This window comes from Embiotoca jacksoni, unplaced genomic scaffold, assembly GCF_022577435.1.
Source record: "Embiotoca jacksoni isolate LCO1_2020_lvr unplaced genomic scaffold, fEmbJac1.0.p SCAF_97, whole genome shotgun sequence".
Classification (NCBI taxonomy): domain Eukaryota; kingdom Metazoa; phylum Chordata; class Actinopteri; family Embiotocidae; genus Embiotoca; species Embiotoca jacksoni.
Window position 1 is genome coordinate 281,731 of NW_027185455.1, and position 21,647 is coordinate 303,377.

The 21,647-nt window shown below is 36.7% G+C and overlaps 2 protein-coding genes across 3 annotated transcripts; one reads left to right on the forward strand and one right to left on the reverse strand.

Moving 5' to 3' along the window:
• Window positions 1-699: 699 nt before the first annotated feature.
• LOC138193846 (transmembrane protein 42-like) lies at window positions 700-4,337 on the reverse strand. Its single transcript, XM_069142107.1, has 3 exons — window positions 4,122-4,337; window positions 3,204-3,350; window positions 700-1,766 (listed from the first exon to the last, which is right to left on the reverse strand). The coding sequence occupies exons 1-3, from the start codon at window positions 4,278-4,280 to the stop codon at window positions 1,629-1,631; spliced, it is 444 nt and encodes a 147-aa protein (XP_068998208.1). The 5' UTR covers window positions 4,281-4,337; the 3' UTR covers window positions 700-1,628.
• Window positions 4,338-4,796: 459 nt separating this feature from the next.
• kiaa1143 (KIAA1143 ortholog) lies at window positions 4,797-20,138 on the forward strand. Of its 2 annotated transcripts, none has more exons than XM_069142109.1 (3): window positions 4,797-4,988; window positions 17,928-18,069; window positions 18,243-20,138. In XM_069142109.1, the coding sequence occupies exons 1-3, from the start codon at window positions 4,872-4,874 to the stop codon at window positions 18,500-18,502; spliced, it is 519 nt and encodes a 172-aa protein (XP_068998210.1). In that variant the 5' UTR covers window positions 4,797-4,871; the 3' UTR covers window positions 18,503-20,138. The 2 variants fall into 2 exon arrangements, with proteins under 2 accessions (XP_068998210.1, XP_068998209.1); XM_069142108.1 differs by having other exon boundaries at window positions 4,798-4,988; window positions 17,925-18,069.
• The last annotated feature ends 1,509 nt before the right edge of the window (window positions 20,139-21,647 follow it).

Below are 21,647 nucleotides of genomic sequence, written 5' to 3' on the forward strand. Positions count from 1 at the left end.
GGAAGCTGTCAAGCTGAAAAAGGAGGCCTTTTGGGCCTGGTTGGCTCAGGTGTCTCCAGAAGCAGCTGACAGGTACCGGCAGTCCAGAAGGGCTGCAGCTGCGGTGGTCGCAGATGCTAAAACTTGGGCATGGGAGGAGTTCGGGGAGGCCATGGAGAAGGACTTTCGGTTGGCCTCAGGGAAGTTCTGGCAAACCATCCAACGGCTCAGGAAGGGAATGCAGGGACTACCCTAAACTGCTTGGCCTACTGCCACCGCAACCTGACCCCGGATAAGTGGAAGACGATGGATGGATTTTGGACGACATACTATTGTCTGACATTTTTTCAAATTATTTTTGACAACATATTATAGTATTACTTTTGTTGGCCGTTTCTCATTATCTTCTCATACAGTAGTTTGCAGGAAGCCTATCATGTTTACTTCAAAGAGCTTTCTTTGCTTCTCATGCAGGACACACTGACTCCAGGTACAGTCCAAATCACTGGTAAAAGCAGCTGTTGATTGGAATGATTCAGGCTACAAGTACAGCTTTGACTCTATGGGATCGTCACATTCTGGCTCTACAGCAGATCTCTGCTGACTTGGCCACATTTCAACTTTAACTGTACAAAATAATTCATTTTAACTTTGTATATCAAAACCTGCATGAACATGTTAAAATCAATCTCTGTTCTCAATGTTTAAAAACAGCAATAATTAAAAACAGCAGTTTATTGAAATAAAGATTGTCTTTTTATCACACATCTTCTAATCCATAGAAAAATGAGATAGTTGAACACATTAGAAGATAATGGTTTCTTCTTCAGTTGTCTTTTTCTGTGGTTAATGGTCTGATGATGTCATTATGATGCTGCATGAACAACATGTTGACACACAGCAAAGATAAATGAGATGGTCATTCATCATGACTTCATCCAGTCCTAGAGGTGTTTAGAGGTTTGGGCCCAGCAGATAGAAACGACCACAACCTGACAGTGAAATAACGGTTTTTTCGTTGGCACTCCAATCACATCAAAACACATCCAATCATCCGTCACAGAGGAACAAATGTTGTTTCCACTAAGGAAATATGTTTTTTTGTATATCATTTTGACCTTTGACCTTGAGCACAGGTGAATATTTGTACCAAATTTAAAGACACTCCCCTTCGGCGTTGCCCAGATATCGTGCTCATTAGCAGGGGTCAATGTAAGGTGACCTTTGCTGCAGTTTTCCAGACAGATCAGACCAAAGCAGAACGTTTTGGTTTCAATAAGAAGTGTTATGTTTGGAGAAAGGATGTATTTCCAGCAAATGAACCTGTCTATGAAACATGGTGGTGGTAGTATCATGGTTTGGGCCTGTTTGCTGAATCTGGGCCGGGAAATCATTAAAGGAAACGTGAATTCTGAATTAGCCCACAAACATCCTAATATCAATCATCCAGTCAGTTGTACAGGCTTAAAATCAGCCCTGTGCAACATGGTCCACTATTTCAATTGTACGCAATATTGAAAGACTGACTTCAATCATTTTGTATGCCATATTTCCTTGCCTTAGAAAGTCCAGTATGTGTCTCTGAGGAAGTCTTTCCTTGATTGCTGTGGCTGCAGAGGTTACACACTTGTAACGAGCCAAACAACGCATCACTTGTGCTTCTGGTCCTGTGGGAGCGTCTGTGGAGTGGAACCACGAAGCAGCACCAGGCCACACAGCGTGAGGGAGATGCCCGCCCACCACAGAGCTGCATGGCTCTCCCCGAAGAAGAGCCTCCCCAGGACGCCCTGCACACACCGACAGAGGCACACTCATTCACAATGCTCCAAAACACTCATGTTTACTTCAAACTTTTTGCTGCCAAGTAAACTTCTTCTTTCCACTGCAACTTCAACCGCTGAGAGTTCTGGGAGAGGAGGTGGACATGGTGGAGGAGTACAAGTACCTGGTGTCTCCATGACAACAGACTGAACTGGAAGACCAACATCAACGCTGTCTACAAGAAGGTGATGAGTCGACTCTTTTTCTTGAGGAAACTTCGATCCTTCAATGTGTGCAGCGAGATGTTGGAGATGTTCTACCATCTGTTGTGGCCAGTGAACTGTACTTCGCTGTGGTCTGCTGGGGGAGCAGCATTGGAGCCGGTGACACCAACAGACTTAACAAACTGGTGAAGAAGGCCGGCTCCATCATCGGCTACAAACTGGACAGCCTGGAAAAGGTGGTGGAGAGGAGGACGCTGAACAAACTATTATCCATATTGGATAATCCTGACCACCCTCTCCACCTGCTGCAGGGACAGAGGAGGACGTTCTCCAAAAGATTCCTCCAGCTGCTGTCACAAGGACAGATACAGGAGATCATTCCAGATACAGGAGATCATTCCACATACAGGAGATCATTCCAGATACAGGAGATCATTCCAGATACAGGAGATCATTCCTGATCCAGGAGATCATTCCTGATACAGGAGATCATTCCTGATCCAGGAGATCATTCCTGATCCAGGAGATCATTCCAGATACAGGAGATCATTCCTGATACAGGAGATCATTCCAGATACAGGAGATCATTCCTGATACAGGAGATCATTACTGATACAGGAGATCATTCCTGATACAGGAGATCATTCCAGATACAGGAGATCATTCCTGATACAGGAGATCATTCCACATACAGGAGATCATTCCAGATACAGGAGATCATTCCTGATACAGGAGATCATTCCAGATACAGGAGATCATTCCAGATACAGGAGATCATTCCAGATACAGGAGATCATTCCAGATACAGGAGATCATTCCACATACAGGAGATCATTCCAGATACAGGAGATCATTCCTGATACAGGAGATCATTCCAGATACAGGAGATCATTCCTGCTGACAGCAATACGACTGTACAATAACTCACCTCTGGCAAAATCCATCACATAACAATAACACTGTTGACTGTGTTTCTTGGTTGTTTGTATATAATATATATAGATATATACTGTACTGTATATACTGTATATACTGTGCATTTTATATATTTTTACTGCTATTTTATTGCTTTTCTATTATTCTATTATTATCTTATTGCTTCTGTATGTTGCTGTAGCGAAAAAATTTCCCCTCTGGGATTAATAAAGTAACTACCTAACCTAACCTAACCAATGTGTTGCTCAAAATATAACAATGAAAGATTAACATCAGAGCATCAGAAGCAAACCAAGAGCTTACAGAGCAGATGAAGTTGGATGCAGTAGTAGTGACGGTGGCCTTGGCTGAAGAGGAGGAGTGTCGGAGAGCCTTGGAGAAGAAGTTCCACATGACGGCGTTACAGGTGAGAAGCAGACCTCCACACAGCAGCCGCAGGGGAACGCTGAGCTGAAACCAGAGGTGTCAGGACACATCTCAGCAGGAGCATTCGCTTCTTCACAATTACAGAACTACTTTACTATGACACAACTAAATGTCTACATTAGTTTCTCAACAGAAAAGATGTCACATGTAAATGTTTGCTGCTAACATGGTATGACGTGACATGTATTGCACATGTTCCAGATTGTACTCTTCATATATTTGCAAACAGTCAGAACTCACCTTCTTTATCTAAAAGTAAATTACCCAGCTAAGTTTGAAATACTTAAGGTTGTTGTTAAGGTATTTTCTAAATCTTTCCTTCCAATAATATTTCATCTGCTGAATTATGATGCTAAACGTTTTGAACTGTTTCCAGTGTTGAGGGTCATCTGGGTTTTATTTGTAAACGATTAAACCTGTTCATTGGATTGGACATTTTTCATCCACGTGTTACAGGAATCTTGTTTTCAAAACAACATAAATGTTTGTAAACAACATCGTGGGTTTTAACATCCCTTCCTGTTAGAAGCAGCTGTTAGCTGTGTGAGCCGCATGAATGCTAACAGACGAGGTCAGACTAGTCCGAGGGACACCTGGTTCACCTGGAAACCTAGAGAGACGTGAATGATGACGTCAGAGTCACCTGGTTCACCTGGAAACCTAGAGAGACGTGAACGATGACGTCAGAGTCACCTGGTTCACCTGGAAACCTAGAGAGACGTGAATGATGACGTCAGAGTCACCTGGTTCACCTGGAAACCCAGAGAGAGACGTGAATGGCGAGGTTAGAGTCACCTGGTCGCAGGCTGAAGCTCCACTGTGTGTTTCGGTCCAGCTGCTCAGAGACTCACACACCTGTCTCAGGTGGTCGGAACCCAACGACAGCTTGGCGGACAGAGAGCCAGCGGCCGCCAACAAACCCGCTAACAAGGCATAGAAAGACCCCGACGACATTAGGGTAGATAGGGAGAGTCCGGTGGAGCCTGCAGTCCTCGCTGACAACCTGTTGAGTTGGACTTCACGGATATGGACCGGTGGAGTAGAATTTCAGAATAAAAGCAGGCGTTAGGCTCTACATCTATTTTAAGACAGCTCTAATAGCTGTACAATTCAAAACCCAAGTCTTTAACGAATATGTTTATGAAGTAAAATACATTGTGTTCCAATCGGTGTGTTTGAATATGAAGCCATTGTTGTAGCTAGTTGTTGCTTTATTGTCCATGAAGATCCATGTAGCCGAATAACTTTTCTGTAAATTACTTATTACCTTGACAATAGTGTTGGTGTTTAAGTGATTGACAAAATAGTTGACAAATTATTGCCACTCGAGGCTCAGCAGACGCTCATGCCGACTAATTTCCTGCTTTTATTTTGAAGACGACAGTTTGCAGATCCCATTTTGGCAAATTGCTTGTGGGGTCACAATTCAACCAATCACAACAGCTCCTGAAGTCACCTGACATGCCGCGGCACATCTTAATGACGTAGATCCAGATTTTGGGCCTGTGTTTTGCTGCCTGATCGTCCGGTTGTGAGAAGAAGAAGATGAATAAGAACAAAGCCAGCGGCGTGGCGTGGGTGAAACCGGCCGAACCGTCTTTTCTGAAGAAGTTCAAAAAGGATGTTGGATACAAAGAAGGACCAAATGTTGACACGAAGAAGGTAACCGACCCGGAAGAACGGTTCCTCTGCATGACACCCTCACGTCTTTAGTCGAAAAAGAAAAACAAAGGAACGATGTGTCGTCAATATAAATTAATATAAAATAAATCAATTAAATAAATGATTACAACATGATGTGTAACTATGGCAACGACCAGTTTCACTTCACTGGCTCCACTTTTCTACATGTTTGGTACAACTCGTGCAGTTTTCGCGTTCATAAACGGTTTTAGAGATTTAACTTTTATGAGTTTAAAGAAACGAAAAGAAGGTAGTTTTAGTTTTAGTGTCACATTTGGACACAAAGACACAACACAGGGTCTGAGAGACGTACACAGGAAACAATGATCTGTGGCGTCCCCCTGATAAACATGTAGTACACCTGGTTTATGATAAACATGTAGTACACCTGGTTTATGATAAACATGTAGTACACCTGGTTTATGATAAACATGTAGTACACCTGGTTTATGATAAACATGTAATACACCTGGTTTATGATAAACATGTAGTACACCTGGTTTATGATAAACATGTAGTACACCTGGTTTATGATAAACATGTAATACACCTGGTTTATGATAAACATATGTAATACACCTGGTTTATGATAAACATGTAATACACCTGGTTTATGATAAACATGTAATACACCTGGTTTATGATAAACATGTAGTACACCTGGTTTATGATAAACATGTAGTACACCTGGTTTATGATAAACATGTAATACACCTGGTTTGTGATAAACATGTAGTACACCTGGTTTGTGATAAACATGTAATACACCTGGTTTATGATAAACATGTAGTACACCTGGTTTATGATAAACATGTAGTACACCTGGTTTATGATAAACATGTAATACACCTGGTTTATGATAAACATGTAGTACACCTGGTTTATGATAAACATGTAGTACACCTGGTTTATGATAAACATGTAATACACCTGGTTTATGATAAACATGTAATACACCTTGTTTATGATAAACATATGTAATACACCTGGTTTATGATAAACATGTAATACACCTGGTTTATGATAAACATGTAGTACACCTGGTTTATGATAAACATGTAGTACACCTGGTTTATGATAAACATGTAATACACCTGGTTTATGATAAACATGTAGTACACCTGGTTTATGATAAACATGTAGTACACCTGGTTTATGATAAACATGTAGTACACCTGGTTTATGATAAACATGTAATACACCTGGTTTATGATAAACATGTAATACACCTGGTTTATGATAAACATATGTAATACACCTGGTTTATGATAAACATGTAATACACCTGGTTTATGATAAACATGTAATACACCTGGTTTATGATAAACATGTAGTACACCTGGTTTATGATAAACATGTAGTACACCTGGTTTATGATAAACATGTAATACACCTGGTTTGTGATAAACATGTAGTACACCTGGTTTATGATAAACATGTAGTACACCTGGTTTATGATAAACATGTAGTACACCTGGTTTATGATAAACATGTAGTACACCTGGTTTATGATAAACATGTAGTACACCTGGTTTATGATAAACATGTAGTACACCTGGTTTATGATAAACATGTAATACACCTGGTTTATGATAAACATGTAATACACCTGGTTTATGATAAACATGTAATACACCTGGTTTATGATAAACATATGTAATACACCTGGTTTATGATAAACATGTAATACACCTGGTTTATGATAAACATGTAATACACCTGGTTTATGATAAACATGTAGTACACCTGGTTTATGATAAACATGTAGTACACCTGGTTTATGATAAACATGTAATACACCTGGTTTGTGATAAACATGTAGTACACCTGGTTTGTGATAAACATGTAATACACCTGGTTTATGATAAACATGTAGTACACCTGGTTTATGATAAACATGTAGTACACCTGGTTTATGATAAACATGTAATACACCTGGTTTATGATAAACATGTAGTACACCTGGTTTATGATAAACATGTAGTACACCTGGTTTATGATAAACATGTAATACACCTGGTTTATGATAAACATGTAATACACCTTGTTTATGATAAACATATGTAATACACCTGGTTTATGATAAACATGTAATACACCTGGTTTATGATAAACATGTAGTACACCTGGTTTATGATAAACATGTAGTACACCTGGTTTATGATAAACATGTAATACACCTGGTTTATGATAAACATGTAGTACACCTGGTTTATGATAAACATGTAGTACACCTGGTTTATGATAAACATGTAGTACACCTGGTTTATGATAAACATGTAATACACCTGGTTTATGATAAACATGTAATACACCTGGTTTATGATAAACATGTAGTACACCTGGTTTATGATAAACATGTAGTACACCTGGTTTATGATAAACATGTAATACACCTGGTTTATGATAAACATGTAGTACACCTGGGTTATGATAAACATGTAGTACACCTGGTTTATGATAAACATGTAATACACCTGGTTTATGATAAACATATGTAATACACCTGGTTTATGATAAACATGTAATACACCTTGTTTATGATAAACATGTAGTACACCTGGTTTATGATAAACATGTAATACACCTGGTTTATGATAAACATGTAGTACACCTGGTTTATGATAAACATGTAGAACACCTGGTTTATGATAAACATGTAATACACCTGGTTTATGATAAACATGTAGTACACCTGGTTTATGATAAACATGTAATACACCTGGTTTATGATAAACATGTAGTACACCTGGTTTATGATAGACATGTAATACACCTGGTTTATGATAAACATGTAGTACACCTGGTTTATGATAAACATGTAGTACACCTGGTTTATGATAAACATGTAGTACACCTGGTTTATGATAAACATGTAGTACACCTGGTTTATGATAAACATGTAATACACCTTGTTTATGATAAACATGTAGTACACCTGGTTTATGATAAACATGTAATACACCTGGTTTATGATAAACATGTAGTACACCTGGGTTATGATAAACATGTAGTACACCTGGTTTATGATAAACATGTAATACACCTGGTTTATGATAAACATATGTAATACACCTGGTTTATGATAAACATGTAATACACCTTGTTTATGATAAACATGTAGTACACCTGGTTTATGATAAACATGTAATACACCTGGTTTATGATAAACATGTAGTACACCTGGTTTATGATAAACATGTAATACACCTGGTTTATGATAAACATGTAGTACACCTGGTTTATGATAAACATGTAATACACCTGGTTTATGATAAACATGTAGTACACCTGGTTTATGATAGACATGTAATACACCTGGTTTATGATAAACATGTAGTACACCTGGTTTATGATAAACATGTAGTACACCTGGTTTATGATAAACATGTAGTACACCTGGTTTATGATAAACATGTAGTACACCTGGTTTATGATAAACATGTAATACACCTTGTTTATGATAAACATATGTAATACACCTGGTTTATGATAAACATGTAATACACCTGGTTTATGATAAACATGTAGTACACCTGGTTTATGATAAACATGTAGTACACCTGGTTTATGATAAACATATGTAATACACCTGGTTTATGATAAACATATGTAATACACCTAGTTTATGATAAACATGTAATACACCTTGTTTATGATAAACATATGTAATACACCTGGTTTATGATAAACATATGTAATACACCTAGTTTATGATAAACATGTAGTACACCTGGTTTATGATAAACATGTAATACACCTGGTTTATGATAAACATGTAATACACCTGGTTTATGATAAACATGTAGTACACCTGGTTTATGATAAACATGTAATACACCTTGTTTATGATAAACATATGTAATACACCTGGTTTATGATAAACATATGTAATACACCTAGTTTATGATAAACATGTAATACACCTGGTTTATGATAAACATATGTAATACACCTAGTTTATGATAAACATGTAGTACACCTGGTTTATGATAAACATGTAATACACCTTGTTTATGATAAACATATGTAATACACCTTGTTTATGATAAACATGTAATACACCTCATTTATGATAAACATATGTAATACACATTGTTTGTGATAAACATATGTAATACACCTCATTTATGATAAACATATGTAATACACATTGTTTGTGATAAACACGTAATACACCTCGTTTATGATAAACATGTAATACACCTTGTTTATGATAAACACGTAATACACCTTTTTTATGATAAACACGTAATACACCTTGTTTATGATAAACATATGTAATACACCTGGTTTATGATAAACATATGTAATACACCTAGTTTATGATAAACATGTAATACACCTTGTTTATGATAAACATATGTAATACACCTAGTTTATGATAAACATGTAATACACCTGGTTTATGATAAACATATGTAGTACACCTGGTTTATGATAAACATGTAATACACCTGGTTTATGATAAACATATGTAATACACCTAGTTTATGATAAACATGTAATACACCTGGTTTATGATAAACTTATGTAGTACACCTGGTTTATGATAAACATGTAATACACCTGGTTTATGATAAACATGTAATACACCTGGTTTATGATAAACATATGTAATACACCTGGTTTATGATAAACATATGTAATACACCTCGTTTATGATAGACATATGAAATACACCTGGTTTATGATAAACATGTAATACACCTCGTTTATGATAGACATATGAAATACACCTGGTTTACGATAAACATGTAATACACCTGGTTTATGATAAACATGTAGTACACCTGGTTTATGATAAACATGTAATACACCTGGTTTATGATAAACATGTAGTACACCTGGTTTATGATAGACATGTAATACACCTGGTTTATGATAAACATGTAGTACACCTGGTTTATGATAAACATGTAGTACACCTGGTTTATGATAAACATGTAGTACACCTGGTTTATGATAAACATATGTAATACACCTGGTTTATGATAAACATGTAGTACACCTGGTTTATGATAACCATGTAATACACCTGGTTTATGATAAACATGTAATACACCTGGTTTATGATAAACATATGTAATACACCTGGTTTATGATAAACATGTAGTACACCTGGTTTATGATAAACATGTAGTACACCTGGTTTATGATAAACATGTAATACACCTGGTTTATGATAAACATGTAATACACCTGGTTTATGATAAACATGTAATACACCTTGTTTATGATAAACATATGTAATACACCTGGTTTATGATAAACATGTAATACACCTGGTTTATGATAAACATGTAATACACCGCATTTATGATAAACATATGTAATACACATTGTTTGTGATAAACACGTAATACACCTCGTTTATGATAAACATGTAATACACCTTGTTTATGATAAACACGTAATACACCTCATTTATGATAAACATATGTAATACACCTTGTTTAAGATAAACATGTAATACACCTTTTTTATGATAAACATGTAATACACCTTGTTTATGATAATCATATGTAATACACCTAGTTTATGATAAACATGTAGTACACCTGGTTTATGATAAACATATGTAATACACCTAGTTTATGATAAACATGTAATACACCTGGTTTATGATAAACATATGTAGTACACCTGGTTTATGATAAACATGTAATACACCTGGTTTATGATAAACATGTAATACACCTGGTTTATGATAAACATGTAGTACACCTGGTTTATGATAAACATGTAATACACCTGGTTTATGATAAACATATGTAATACACCTGGTTTATGATAAACATGTAGTACACCTGGTTTATGATCAACATGTAATACACCTGGTTTATGATAAACATGTAGTACACCTGGTTTATGATAAACATGTAACACACCTGGTTTATGATAAACATGTAATACACCTGGTTTATGATAAACATGTAGTACACCTGGTTTATGATAAACATGTAATACACCTCGTTTATGATAAACATATGCAATACACCTTGTTTATGATAAACATATGTAGTACACCTGGTTTATGATAAACATATGTAATAAACCTCGTTTATGATAAACACGTAATACACCTCGTTTATGATAAACATATGTAATACACCTCGTTTATGATAGACATATGAAATACACCTGGTTTATGATAAACATGTAATACACCTTGTTTATGATAGACATATGAAATACACCTGGTTTATGATAAACATGTAATACACCTCGTTTATGATAAACATGTAATACACCTGGTTTATGATAAACAAATGTAATACACCTGGTTTATGATAAACATGTAATACACCTGGTTTATGATAAACATGTAGTACACCTGGTTTATGATAAACATGTAGTACACCTGGTTTATGATAAACATATGTAATACACCTGGTTTATGATAAACATATGTAATACACCTAGTTTATGATAAACATGTAATACACCTTGTTTATGATAAACATATGTAATACACCTGGTTTATGATAAACATATGTAATACACCTAGTTTATGATAAACATGTAGTACACCTGGTTTATGATAAACATGTAATACACCTGGTTTATGATAAACATGTAATACACCTGGTTTATGATAAACATGTAGTACACCTGGTTTATGATAAACATGTAATACACCTTGTTTATGATAAACATATGTAATACACCTGGTTTATGATAAACATATGTAATACACCTAGTTTATGATAAACATGTAATACACCTGGTTTATGATAAACATATGTAATACACCTAGTTTATGATAAACATGTAGTACACCTGGTTTATGATAAACATGTAATACACCTTGTTTATGATAAACATATGTAATACACCTTGTTTATGATAAACATGTAATACACCTCATTTATGATAAACATATGTAATACACATTGTTTGTGATAAACATATGTAATACACCTCATTTATGATAAACATATGTAATACACATTGTTTGTGATAAACACGTAATACACCTCGTTTATGATAAACATGTAATACACCTTGTTTATGATAAACACGTAATACACCTTTTTTATGATAAACACGTAATACACCTTGTTTATGATAAACATATGTAATACACCTGGTTTATGATAAACATATGTAATACACCTAGTTTATGATAAACATGTAATACACCTTGTTTATGATAAACATATGTAATACACCTAGTTTATGATAAACATGTAATACACCTGGTTTATGATAAACATATGTAGTACACCTGGTTTATGATAAACATGTAATACACCTGGTTTATGATAAACATATGTAATACACCTAGTTTATGATAAACATGTAATACACCTGGTTTATGATAAACTTATGTAGTACAACTGGTTTATGATAAACATGTAATACACCTGGTTTATGATAAACATGTAATACACCTGGTTTATGATAAACATATGTAATACACCTGGTTTATGATAAACATATGTAATACACCTCGTTTATGATAGACATATGAAATACACCTGGTTTATGATAAACATGTAATACACCTCGTTTATGATAGACATATGAAATACACCTGGTTTACGATAAACATGTAATACACCTGGTTTATGATAAACATGTAGTACACCTGGTTTATGATAAACATGTAATACACCTGGTTTATGATAAACATGTAGTACACCTGGTTTATGATAGACATGTAATACACCTGGTTTATGATAAACATGTAGTACACCTGGTTTATGATAAACATGTAGTACACCTGGTTTATGATAAACATGTAGTACACCTGGTTTATGATAAACATATGTAATACACCTGGTTTATGATAAACATGTAGTACACCTGGTTTATGATAAACATGTAATACACCTGGTTTATGATAAACATGTAATACACCTGGTTTATGATAAACATATGTAATACACCTGGTTTATGATAAACATGTAGTACACCTGGTTTATGATAAACATGTAGTACACCTGGTTTATGATAAACATGTAATACACCTGGTTTATGATAAACATGTAATACACCTGGTTTATGATAAACATGTAATACACCTTGTTTATGATAAACATATGTAATACACCTGGTTTATGATAAACATGTAATACACCTGGTTTATGATAAACATGTAATACACCGCATTTATGATAAACATATGTAATACACATTGTTTGTGATAAACACGTAATACACCTCGTTTATGATAAACATGTAATACACCTTGTTTATGATAAACACGTAATACACCTCATTTATGATAAACATATGTAATACACCTTGTTTAAGATAAACATGTAATACACCTTTTTTATGATAAACATGTAATACACCTTGTTTATGATAATCATATGTAATACACCTAGTTTATGATAAACATGTAGTACACCTGGTTTATGATAAACATATGTAATACACCTAGTTTATGATAAACATGTAATACACCTGGTTTATGATAAACATATGTAGTACACCTGGTTTATGATAAACATGTAATACACCTGGTTTATGATAAACATGTAATACACCTGGTTTATGATAAACATGTAGTACACCTGGTTTATGATAAACATGTAATACACCTGGTTTATGATAAACATATGTAATACACCTGGTTTATGATAAACATGTAGTACACCTGGTTTATGATCAACATGTAATACACCTGGTTTATGATAAACATGTAGTACACCTGGTTTATGATAAACATGTAACACACCTGGTTTATGATAAACATGTAATACACCTGGTTTATGATAAACATGTAGTACACCTGGTTTATGATAAACATGTAATACACCTCGTTTATGATAAACATATGCAATACACCTTGTTTATGATAAACATATGTAGTACACCTGGTTTATGATAAACATATGTAATAAACCTCGTTTATGATAAACACGTAATACACCTCGTTTATGATAAACATATGTAATACACCTCGTTTATGATAGACATATGAAATACACCTGGTTTATGATAAACATGTAATACACCTTGTTTATGATAGACATATGAAATACACCTGGTTTATGATAAACATGTAATACACCTCGTTTATGATAAACATGTAATACACCTGGTTTATGATAAACAAATGTAATACACCTGGTTTATGATAAACATATGTAATACACCTCGTTTATGATAAACATGTAATACACCTGGTTTATGATAAACATGTAGTACACCTGGTTTATGATAAACATGTAATACACCTGGTTTATGATAAACATGTAGTACACCTGGTTTATGATAAACATGTAGTACACCTGGTTTATGATAAACATGTAATACACCTGGTTTATGATAAACATATGTTATACACCTTGTTTATGATAAACATATGTAATAAACCTCGTTTATGATAAACACGTAATACACCTCGTTTATGATAAACATATGTAATACACCTCGTTTATGATAGACATATGAAATACACCTCGTTTATGATAAACATGTAATACACCTCGTTTATGATAAACATATGTAATACACCTCGTTTATGATAAACATATGTAATACACCTGGTTTATGATAAACATGTAATACACCTCATTTATGATAAACATGTAATACACCTCATTTATGATAAACATGTAATACACCTGGTTTATGATAAACATATGTAATACACCTGGTTTATGATAAACATGTAATACACCTCATTTATGATAAACATGTAATACACCTCATTTATGATAAACATGTAATACACCTGGTTTATGATAAACATGTAGTACACCTGGTTTATGATAAACATGTAATACACCTTGTTTATGATAAACATATGTAATACACCTTGTTTGTGATAAACATGTAATACACCTTTTTTATGATAAACATGTAATACACCTTGTTTATGATAAACATATGTAATACACCTGGTTTATGATAAACATGTAGTACACCTGGTTTATGATAAACATGTAATACACCTCGTTTATGATAAACATATGCAATACACCTTGTTTATGATAAACATATGTAGTACACCTGGTTTATGATAAACATATGTAATAAACCTCGTTTATGATAAACACGTAATACACCTCGTTTATGATAAACATATGTAATACACCTCGTTTATGATAGACATATGAAATACACCTGGTTTATGATAAACATGTAATACACCTCGTTTATGATAAACATATGTAATACACCTTGTTTATGATAAACATATGTAATACACCTCGTTTATGATAGACATATGAAATACACCTGGTTTATGATAAACATGTAATACACCTGGTTTATGATAAACATGTAGTACACCTGGTTTATGATAAACATGTAATACACCTTGTTTATGATAAACATATGTAATACACCTTGTTTATGATAAACATGTAATACACCTTTTTTATGATAAACATGTAATACACCTTGTTTATGATAAACATGTAATACACCTTGTTTATGATAAACATGTAATACACCTTTTTTATGATAAACATGTAATACACCTCATTTATGATAAACATATGTAATACACATTGTTTGTGATAAACACATGTAATACACCTGGTTTATGATAAACATGTTAGACGTAGAGAAACTCCATGGCAGCATAATACTTCCTGTTTGTTCATCTGTTAGTGAACCTTTGATTTGTAACGTAAATTTTTTTTGAATATATTTTTTTTAATAAAACACTTGAATGGAAACGTAAACAAATATATTATTACATAGATAGTGAAGATAGACTGAACAATAAGAGTATGAATACCATCACTTAAAGAAGCTTATAATATTATAAAATATAATTACATTACATTTCATTTAGCTGACGCTTTTAACCAAAGCGACTTACAATAAGTTAATTTCAACCATGAGGGTACAAAACCAGAACAACAAGAATCAAGAAAATACAATTTCTTCAAAAAAGCCAAACCACAAAGTTCTATCAGTAAGTTCTATTTTAAGATACTAAAGTTCTACTGTTCAAGGTAAAGTCTGAAGAGGTGTGTTTTTAGTTTGTGGTGGAAGATGTTCAGAGTTTCTGCTGTCCTGATGTCGTTGGGGAGCTCATTCTACCACTTAGGAGCCAGGACAGCAAACAGTCGTGATTTTGCAGAGTGTTTAGCTCAGTGAGGAGCATCAACCTGATTGGTAGAAGCAGAGCGGAGTGAACGGGCTGGGATGTAAGGTTGGACCATGTCCTGGATGTAGAGGAGGAGGAGGAGCGGAGTAGTGTGAGTGAATTTAGGAGGTTAAAGATCAGTCGAGCTGCTGCATTCTGGATGAGCTACAGAGGTCGGATGGTACTAACAGGTAGACCTGCCAGGAGGGAATTACAGTAGTCCAGACGTGAGATGACCAGAACCTGGACCAGAACCTGGACCAGAACCTGGACCAGAACCTGCACCTCCTTCTGAGTGAGAAGAGGACGTATTCTCCTGATGTTGGTCAGCATGTATCTACAGGAACGTGTTGTTGCAGTGATGTTGGCAGTAAGAGAGAGTTGACTGTCGAGTGTCTCCGAGGTTCTTATCAGTCAGGGTCGGGATAACAGAGTTGTTGAAGGTAGTAGTCAGGTCGAGGGTGGGACAGTCTTTCTCTGGAAGGAAGAGCAGGTCGGTCTTGTGGAGGTTGATTTCCAGGTGGTGTGAGGACATCCACTGAGAGATGTCAGTCAGACAGGCAGAGATTCATGCTGCTACCTGTGTTTCAGATCTGGAAAAGAGAGGATCAGTTGGGTGTCATCAGCATAGCTGTGGTAGGAAAAGACATGCGAGTGAAGGACAGAGCCAAGAGAGTCGGTGTAGAAAGAGAAGAGGAGGGGACCCGGGACGGAGCCTTGAGGGACACCAGTAGTGAGAGGACAAGGTTCAGACACAGATCCTCTCCAAGTTACCCGGTAGGTGAGGTCGTTGAGGTAGGATGAGAACAGGGAGAGAGCAGAGCCTGAGACACCGAGGTCCTGAAGGAGGAAAGAAGGATCTGGTGGTTCACTGTGTCAAATGCAGCAGAAGGTCTAGAAGGATCAGGACAGAGGAGAGAGAGGCTGCTCTAGCAGTGTGAAGCTGCTCAGAGACAGAAGGAGGACTGTCTCTGTTGAGTGGTCTGTTGAAACCAGACTGGTGGTCAAGAAGGTTATTATGGTGGAGATAGGAGGAGAGTTGGTTAAAGATAGCTCGCTCCAGAGTTTTAGAAAGAAAGGAAAGAAGAGGGACGGGTCTGTAGTTGTTTACTTCAGACGGGTTGAGGGGGGGTTTCTTCAGGAGAGGGTTCACTCTCTCCTTCAGAGAGTTCAGGAAACAGGCCGTTGACAGAGAAGTGGTGATGAGATGGAGAGAAAAGGAAGAAGGTCTGGAGCAATAGACTGGATAATGTGAGATGGGATGGGGAGGGGGGCCAGGTGGTTGGGGGGGGGGGTGGAGGTTACCAAGGTAACAACTTGATTGGAGACGGGGGGGTGAAAGAGGAAAGTGAAGGGGATGAAGATGATGGACATGTAGTTATAGAAGATGGATTATAAAATGAGGAGCGTATGTCATCTATCTTTTTAGTAAAGTAGTAAAGTAATTGACAAAGTGGCTTGGTGGAAGGATGGAGGGAGGAGGCGGGGTCAAGGAAGTTGGAGAAGATGGAGAATAGCTTTTTGGGGTTGGAAAATGGGGATTGAATTCTGGTTTGGTAGAAGGAGCTTTTGGCTGCAGAGGCAGAGAAAGAGGAGAGAGGAGAGATTGATAGGTGAGCAGGTCGTCAGGGTGGTTAGATTTTCTCCATTTCCTTTCTGCCGCTCTCATAGTGGCTCTCTGGGCACATAATAATGTTTATTCTCCAACAATGATGAGTGATGAAAAGTCTCAGGTGCATGTGACGCTGTAATGGAATTTAGTGACAGTTGAAAAAGTCTCATTGAAACCAATAAACACTTCTTTCTTTCAAAGTGAAATAAATGATAAATAAAAATCCTGTCCTCCATCTCAGCAGGAGATGCCGACGCTGGATGACGACAGCGACAGCGATCGAGAGGATGAGTTACCTCAAGTTGTGGTCATGAAAGGTGGAGACCTGACAGCAGAGGAGGTGAAGAAAATCAAGGAGGAGTTGTGTGGAGGAGGTGCAGAGAAAGGTGAGATGGTCACCTGACATGAAGGACGCCACATAATGGAAGGATTCTGTTATATTTAACATGAAAGCCTTTGTCGAAACTAACACACACACACACACACACACACACACACACACACACACACACACACACACACACACACACACACACACACACTTCCATCTTGTCCACAGATGATGAAGGAACTCCTGACGGTAAAATCCTGTTCAAGAAGCCAGCCAAGCGCTCCTCCTCTGAGAAGTTCCAGGGCATCACGGCCAGCTCCAGCAAAAAAAAGAAGAGCGATGAAGGCAAGAAGAAGAGCGATGAAGGCAAGAAGAAGAGCGATGAAGGCGAGAAGGAGGACGAGAGGAAGGAGGCGAAGTCTGGAAAGAAAGTCAAAAATAACAGCCTGTTGTCATTTGGAGGTGATGAGGAGGAAGAGGAGGACTAAATGTTCCTGTTGAAATGTGAGACTGGTCACGAACCCCCGAGACAGAAAGGAAAGAAACGTCTGAATATTAGAGGGAACATCCTTTTACATCATCTGATGGGGTCAAAGTTCACAGACATCACGCAGACATTTGTTCATTTTAGTGTAAAAACTTCCCTTCAGAGAATCAGGTAGAACTACAGAGATGATCTGCAGCTCCAGGACACTCACACATCCACCAATATTCTGCTGCTCAGAAACATCCACAAACCACATCAAACAAAATGAGAAATCTGCCGCCTCCGTTCCAGCAGACCCGTTTTCACTCGCTGTTAAAGCCAGATGTGTGTTTGATTTTATTTCATTCAGAATTTGTTATGACTGTAAAACTCGGTTTATCTTCCAGACAACACTTGTGTTTTCACAGCAAGTGTTTTGAGCTCGTTGGATATGAAAATGAGTCACATGCACTGTTATCATTTCACCTGCACTTCTACTACGACCAGACAAAATGTCTGTTGGAAAAATATCCTATAAAGGAGATTTTCCTTGTTTAACTTCCAAGCAGATCAAATTAATATCTGCAGCTCATTAAGATCAGCTGTGAATCGCCATCTTGTTTTTTGGATTAAATAGTTGGTGGGAAATCAGCTGTGAAGTGATTTTTGTTGATTCATGTTGTAGCTACCAGCAGAACCATCTCCTGGTTAGTTAAATTGTGCATTGACTCAGCATCAATTATCTGCAGCTGATTTTCATTTGATGCAGCTTTTGTTTATCATGTCGTCATAATTCTAATCCAATTTACAGTTTCTGGATTTTCATTTTAAAAGTCGATTATTTCAGCAGCGGTGCACTGATGAGCTGTGAGTCTGCAAATCAAATCCCAATGAGTATAAAGAAGATATCCTTCCAATTCAAACACTGAGGTACCAACAGTGGACTCATCTGAGGTTTCTTTTCTTTCAGGTCCAAGTGTTGTTCATGTTATATGTTGGGAAACGACAGGAATGTAAAACATGTGATCTGAGTATGCAGCCGTGTGCTTTGATTCGTTTTATGTGTCCTTTTGTTCTTTGGATGCATGTGGCAGCTGACAAATGGGAATCATTACTGTTGTTTATTGGAAGTGAAGGGGTTGGTGAGGTGGGTGTGGCCTAAGTTGTGTTTGAAATTAGTTCAACTGCTTTAAATTCAATGAAAAAAAGAGGGTTTTTTTCTTAATTCTTGACATTTGACAAAAAAGTGCATCGTGAATCCAAATACTGACAAACTTTTCAAAGATGTAATTTACCATGTAACAGCTGTTAGGTCATTGAGCCCCTGTTGTCATGGTGACACTGTAAAGATCCTCTGTTGCTTCTCTGAATCCTCGACTCCTGTTTGTTTGTGTCTTCGATGGACTGTGACGGCGTCTGCCAGCAGTGTGAACGTGCTCATTGTAGAATTTCCAATACATTCATGAACTGAATGTATGAATATATTCAAGCTTCGACAGCGGAGCTGTAACAGTTGGTGTTGTAAAGATGCATTCTTATCAATGCAATTCGATTATTACTTTAAAATGTGAATTTGTTTTATTGTGTCCATTTTTAGAGAATAGTTATTACTGCTGTGACATTTGACATATGAAACATTAAAACAATTGTATTATAAACTCGTGTGTGTGTGTGTGTGTGTGTCTGTCTGTCTGTGGGATTAGTCACAAACGATTTTCAAATTAAAAGCGTGTGAGGAAGCTGCAGCTCTTCCTGAACGCACAGCGTCTGATTTACTAAGATCTCAAATAAAGGTACTAAATTACGTGTTCCTTCCAAAAGTTTGCTCTTTTTTTTTTGCACCCGTTTTGCAGGTGATTTACTGAGTAATTACGTCATTGAAATCAGGTGCAAATATCTGTATTTAAATTCAATTCAATTCAATTTTATTTATATACCGCCAAATCACAACAGAGGTTATTTTATGGCACTTAACACATTAAACTCCTCTTTAAGGGAGAAAAACCTCCAACAGAGGGTAGGAAAAACTCCCTCTTGACAGGAAGAAACCTCCAACAGAACCAGACTCAGAGGTGGGCAGAGTATCTGTTAACAGAACCAGGATCAGAGGTGGGCAGAGTATCTGTTAACAGAACCAGACTCAGAGGTGGGCGGAGCATCTGTTAACAGAACCAGGATCAGAGGTGGGCGGCCATCTGTCTCGACCGGTTGGGGTGAGAGGAGAGCAGAGAGAGAAAAGGACAGCATAGAGATAGAAGAGAAGAACTGTTGGTGGAGACGACAATCACAGAGCAGAGACATGCAGCTCCATGACGGGACATCTGGAAAAGAAAGAACAGAAACTACACGAGTGAAGGAACTGAATGGAGACAACAGATAATAAGAAGAAACTATGGGAGAGAAGAAGATGGTGAGGTATGAGTCAGTTAAAGAGTAGGAGGAAAGAAAAGAAGCTCAGCATGTAACGAGGTCCTCCAGCAGCCTCGGCCTATAACAGCATAACTAAGGGTTGGTTCAGGTCTACCTGAGCCAGCCCTAACTATAGGCTTTATCAAGAAGGAACGTTTTGAGTCTAATCTTAAAGCTAGAGAGGGTTTCTGCCCCTCCAACACAAACTGGGAGCTGGTTCCACAGGGGAGGAGCCTGAACACTGAAGCTCCGCCTCCCATTCTACTTCTGGAAACTCTAGGAACCACAAGCAGACCAGCGTACTGAGAGAGAAGTGCTCTGCTAGGATTATATGGTTCTATAAGATCTCTAAGATATGATGGAGCCTGGTCATGTAGAGCTTTGTAAGTCATCAAGAGAATTTTAAATTATATTCTTGATTTCACAGGAAGCCAGTGAAGAGAAGCTAAAACTGGAGAAATATGATCTCTCTTGCTAAATCCCGTCAGTACTCTTGCTGCAGCATTTTGGATCAGCTGCAGGTTTTTAATGAGTAATTTGGACATCCTAACAACAAGGAATTACAATAATCTAGTCTAGAAATAACAAATGCATGAATGAGTTTTTCTGCGTCACACTGAGGAAGGATTTTCCTGATTTTATTAATATTATGTGGATGAAAGAAGGCAGTTCTGGATATTTGCTTTATATGGTGTCTAAAAGACAAATCCTCATCAAAGGTTCCTCACAGTTTTGCTGGAGGCCAAGACAACGTCATC

Coding starts and splice junctions, on each gene's coding strand:
- kiaa1143 (XM_069142108.1), top strand. CDS start 4,872: ATGAATAAGAACAAAGCCAGCGGCGTGGCGTGGGTGAAACCGGCCGAA. Junction 4,989..17,924: donor CAAATGTTGACACGAAGAAG/GTAACCGACCCG, acceptor CCTCCATCTCAG/CAGGAGATGCCGACGCTGGA. Junction 18,070..18,242: donor TGGAGGAGGTGCAGAGAAAG/GTGAGATGGTCA, acceptor TCTTGTCCACAG/ATGATGAAGGAACTCCTGAC.
- LOC138193846 (XM_069142107.1), bottom strand. CDS start 4,280: ATGTCGTCGGGGTCTTTCTATGCCTTGTTAGCGGGTTTGTTGGCGGCC. Junction 3,351..4,121: donor GAGCTTCAGCCTGCGACCAG/GTGACTCTAACC, acceptor CTCTGGTTTCAG/CTCAGCGTTCCCCTGCGGCT. Junction 1,767..3,203: donor CATCCAACTTCATCTGCTCT/GTAAGCTCTTGG, acceptor CGGTGTGTGCAG/GGCGTCCTGGGGAGGCTCTT.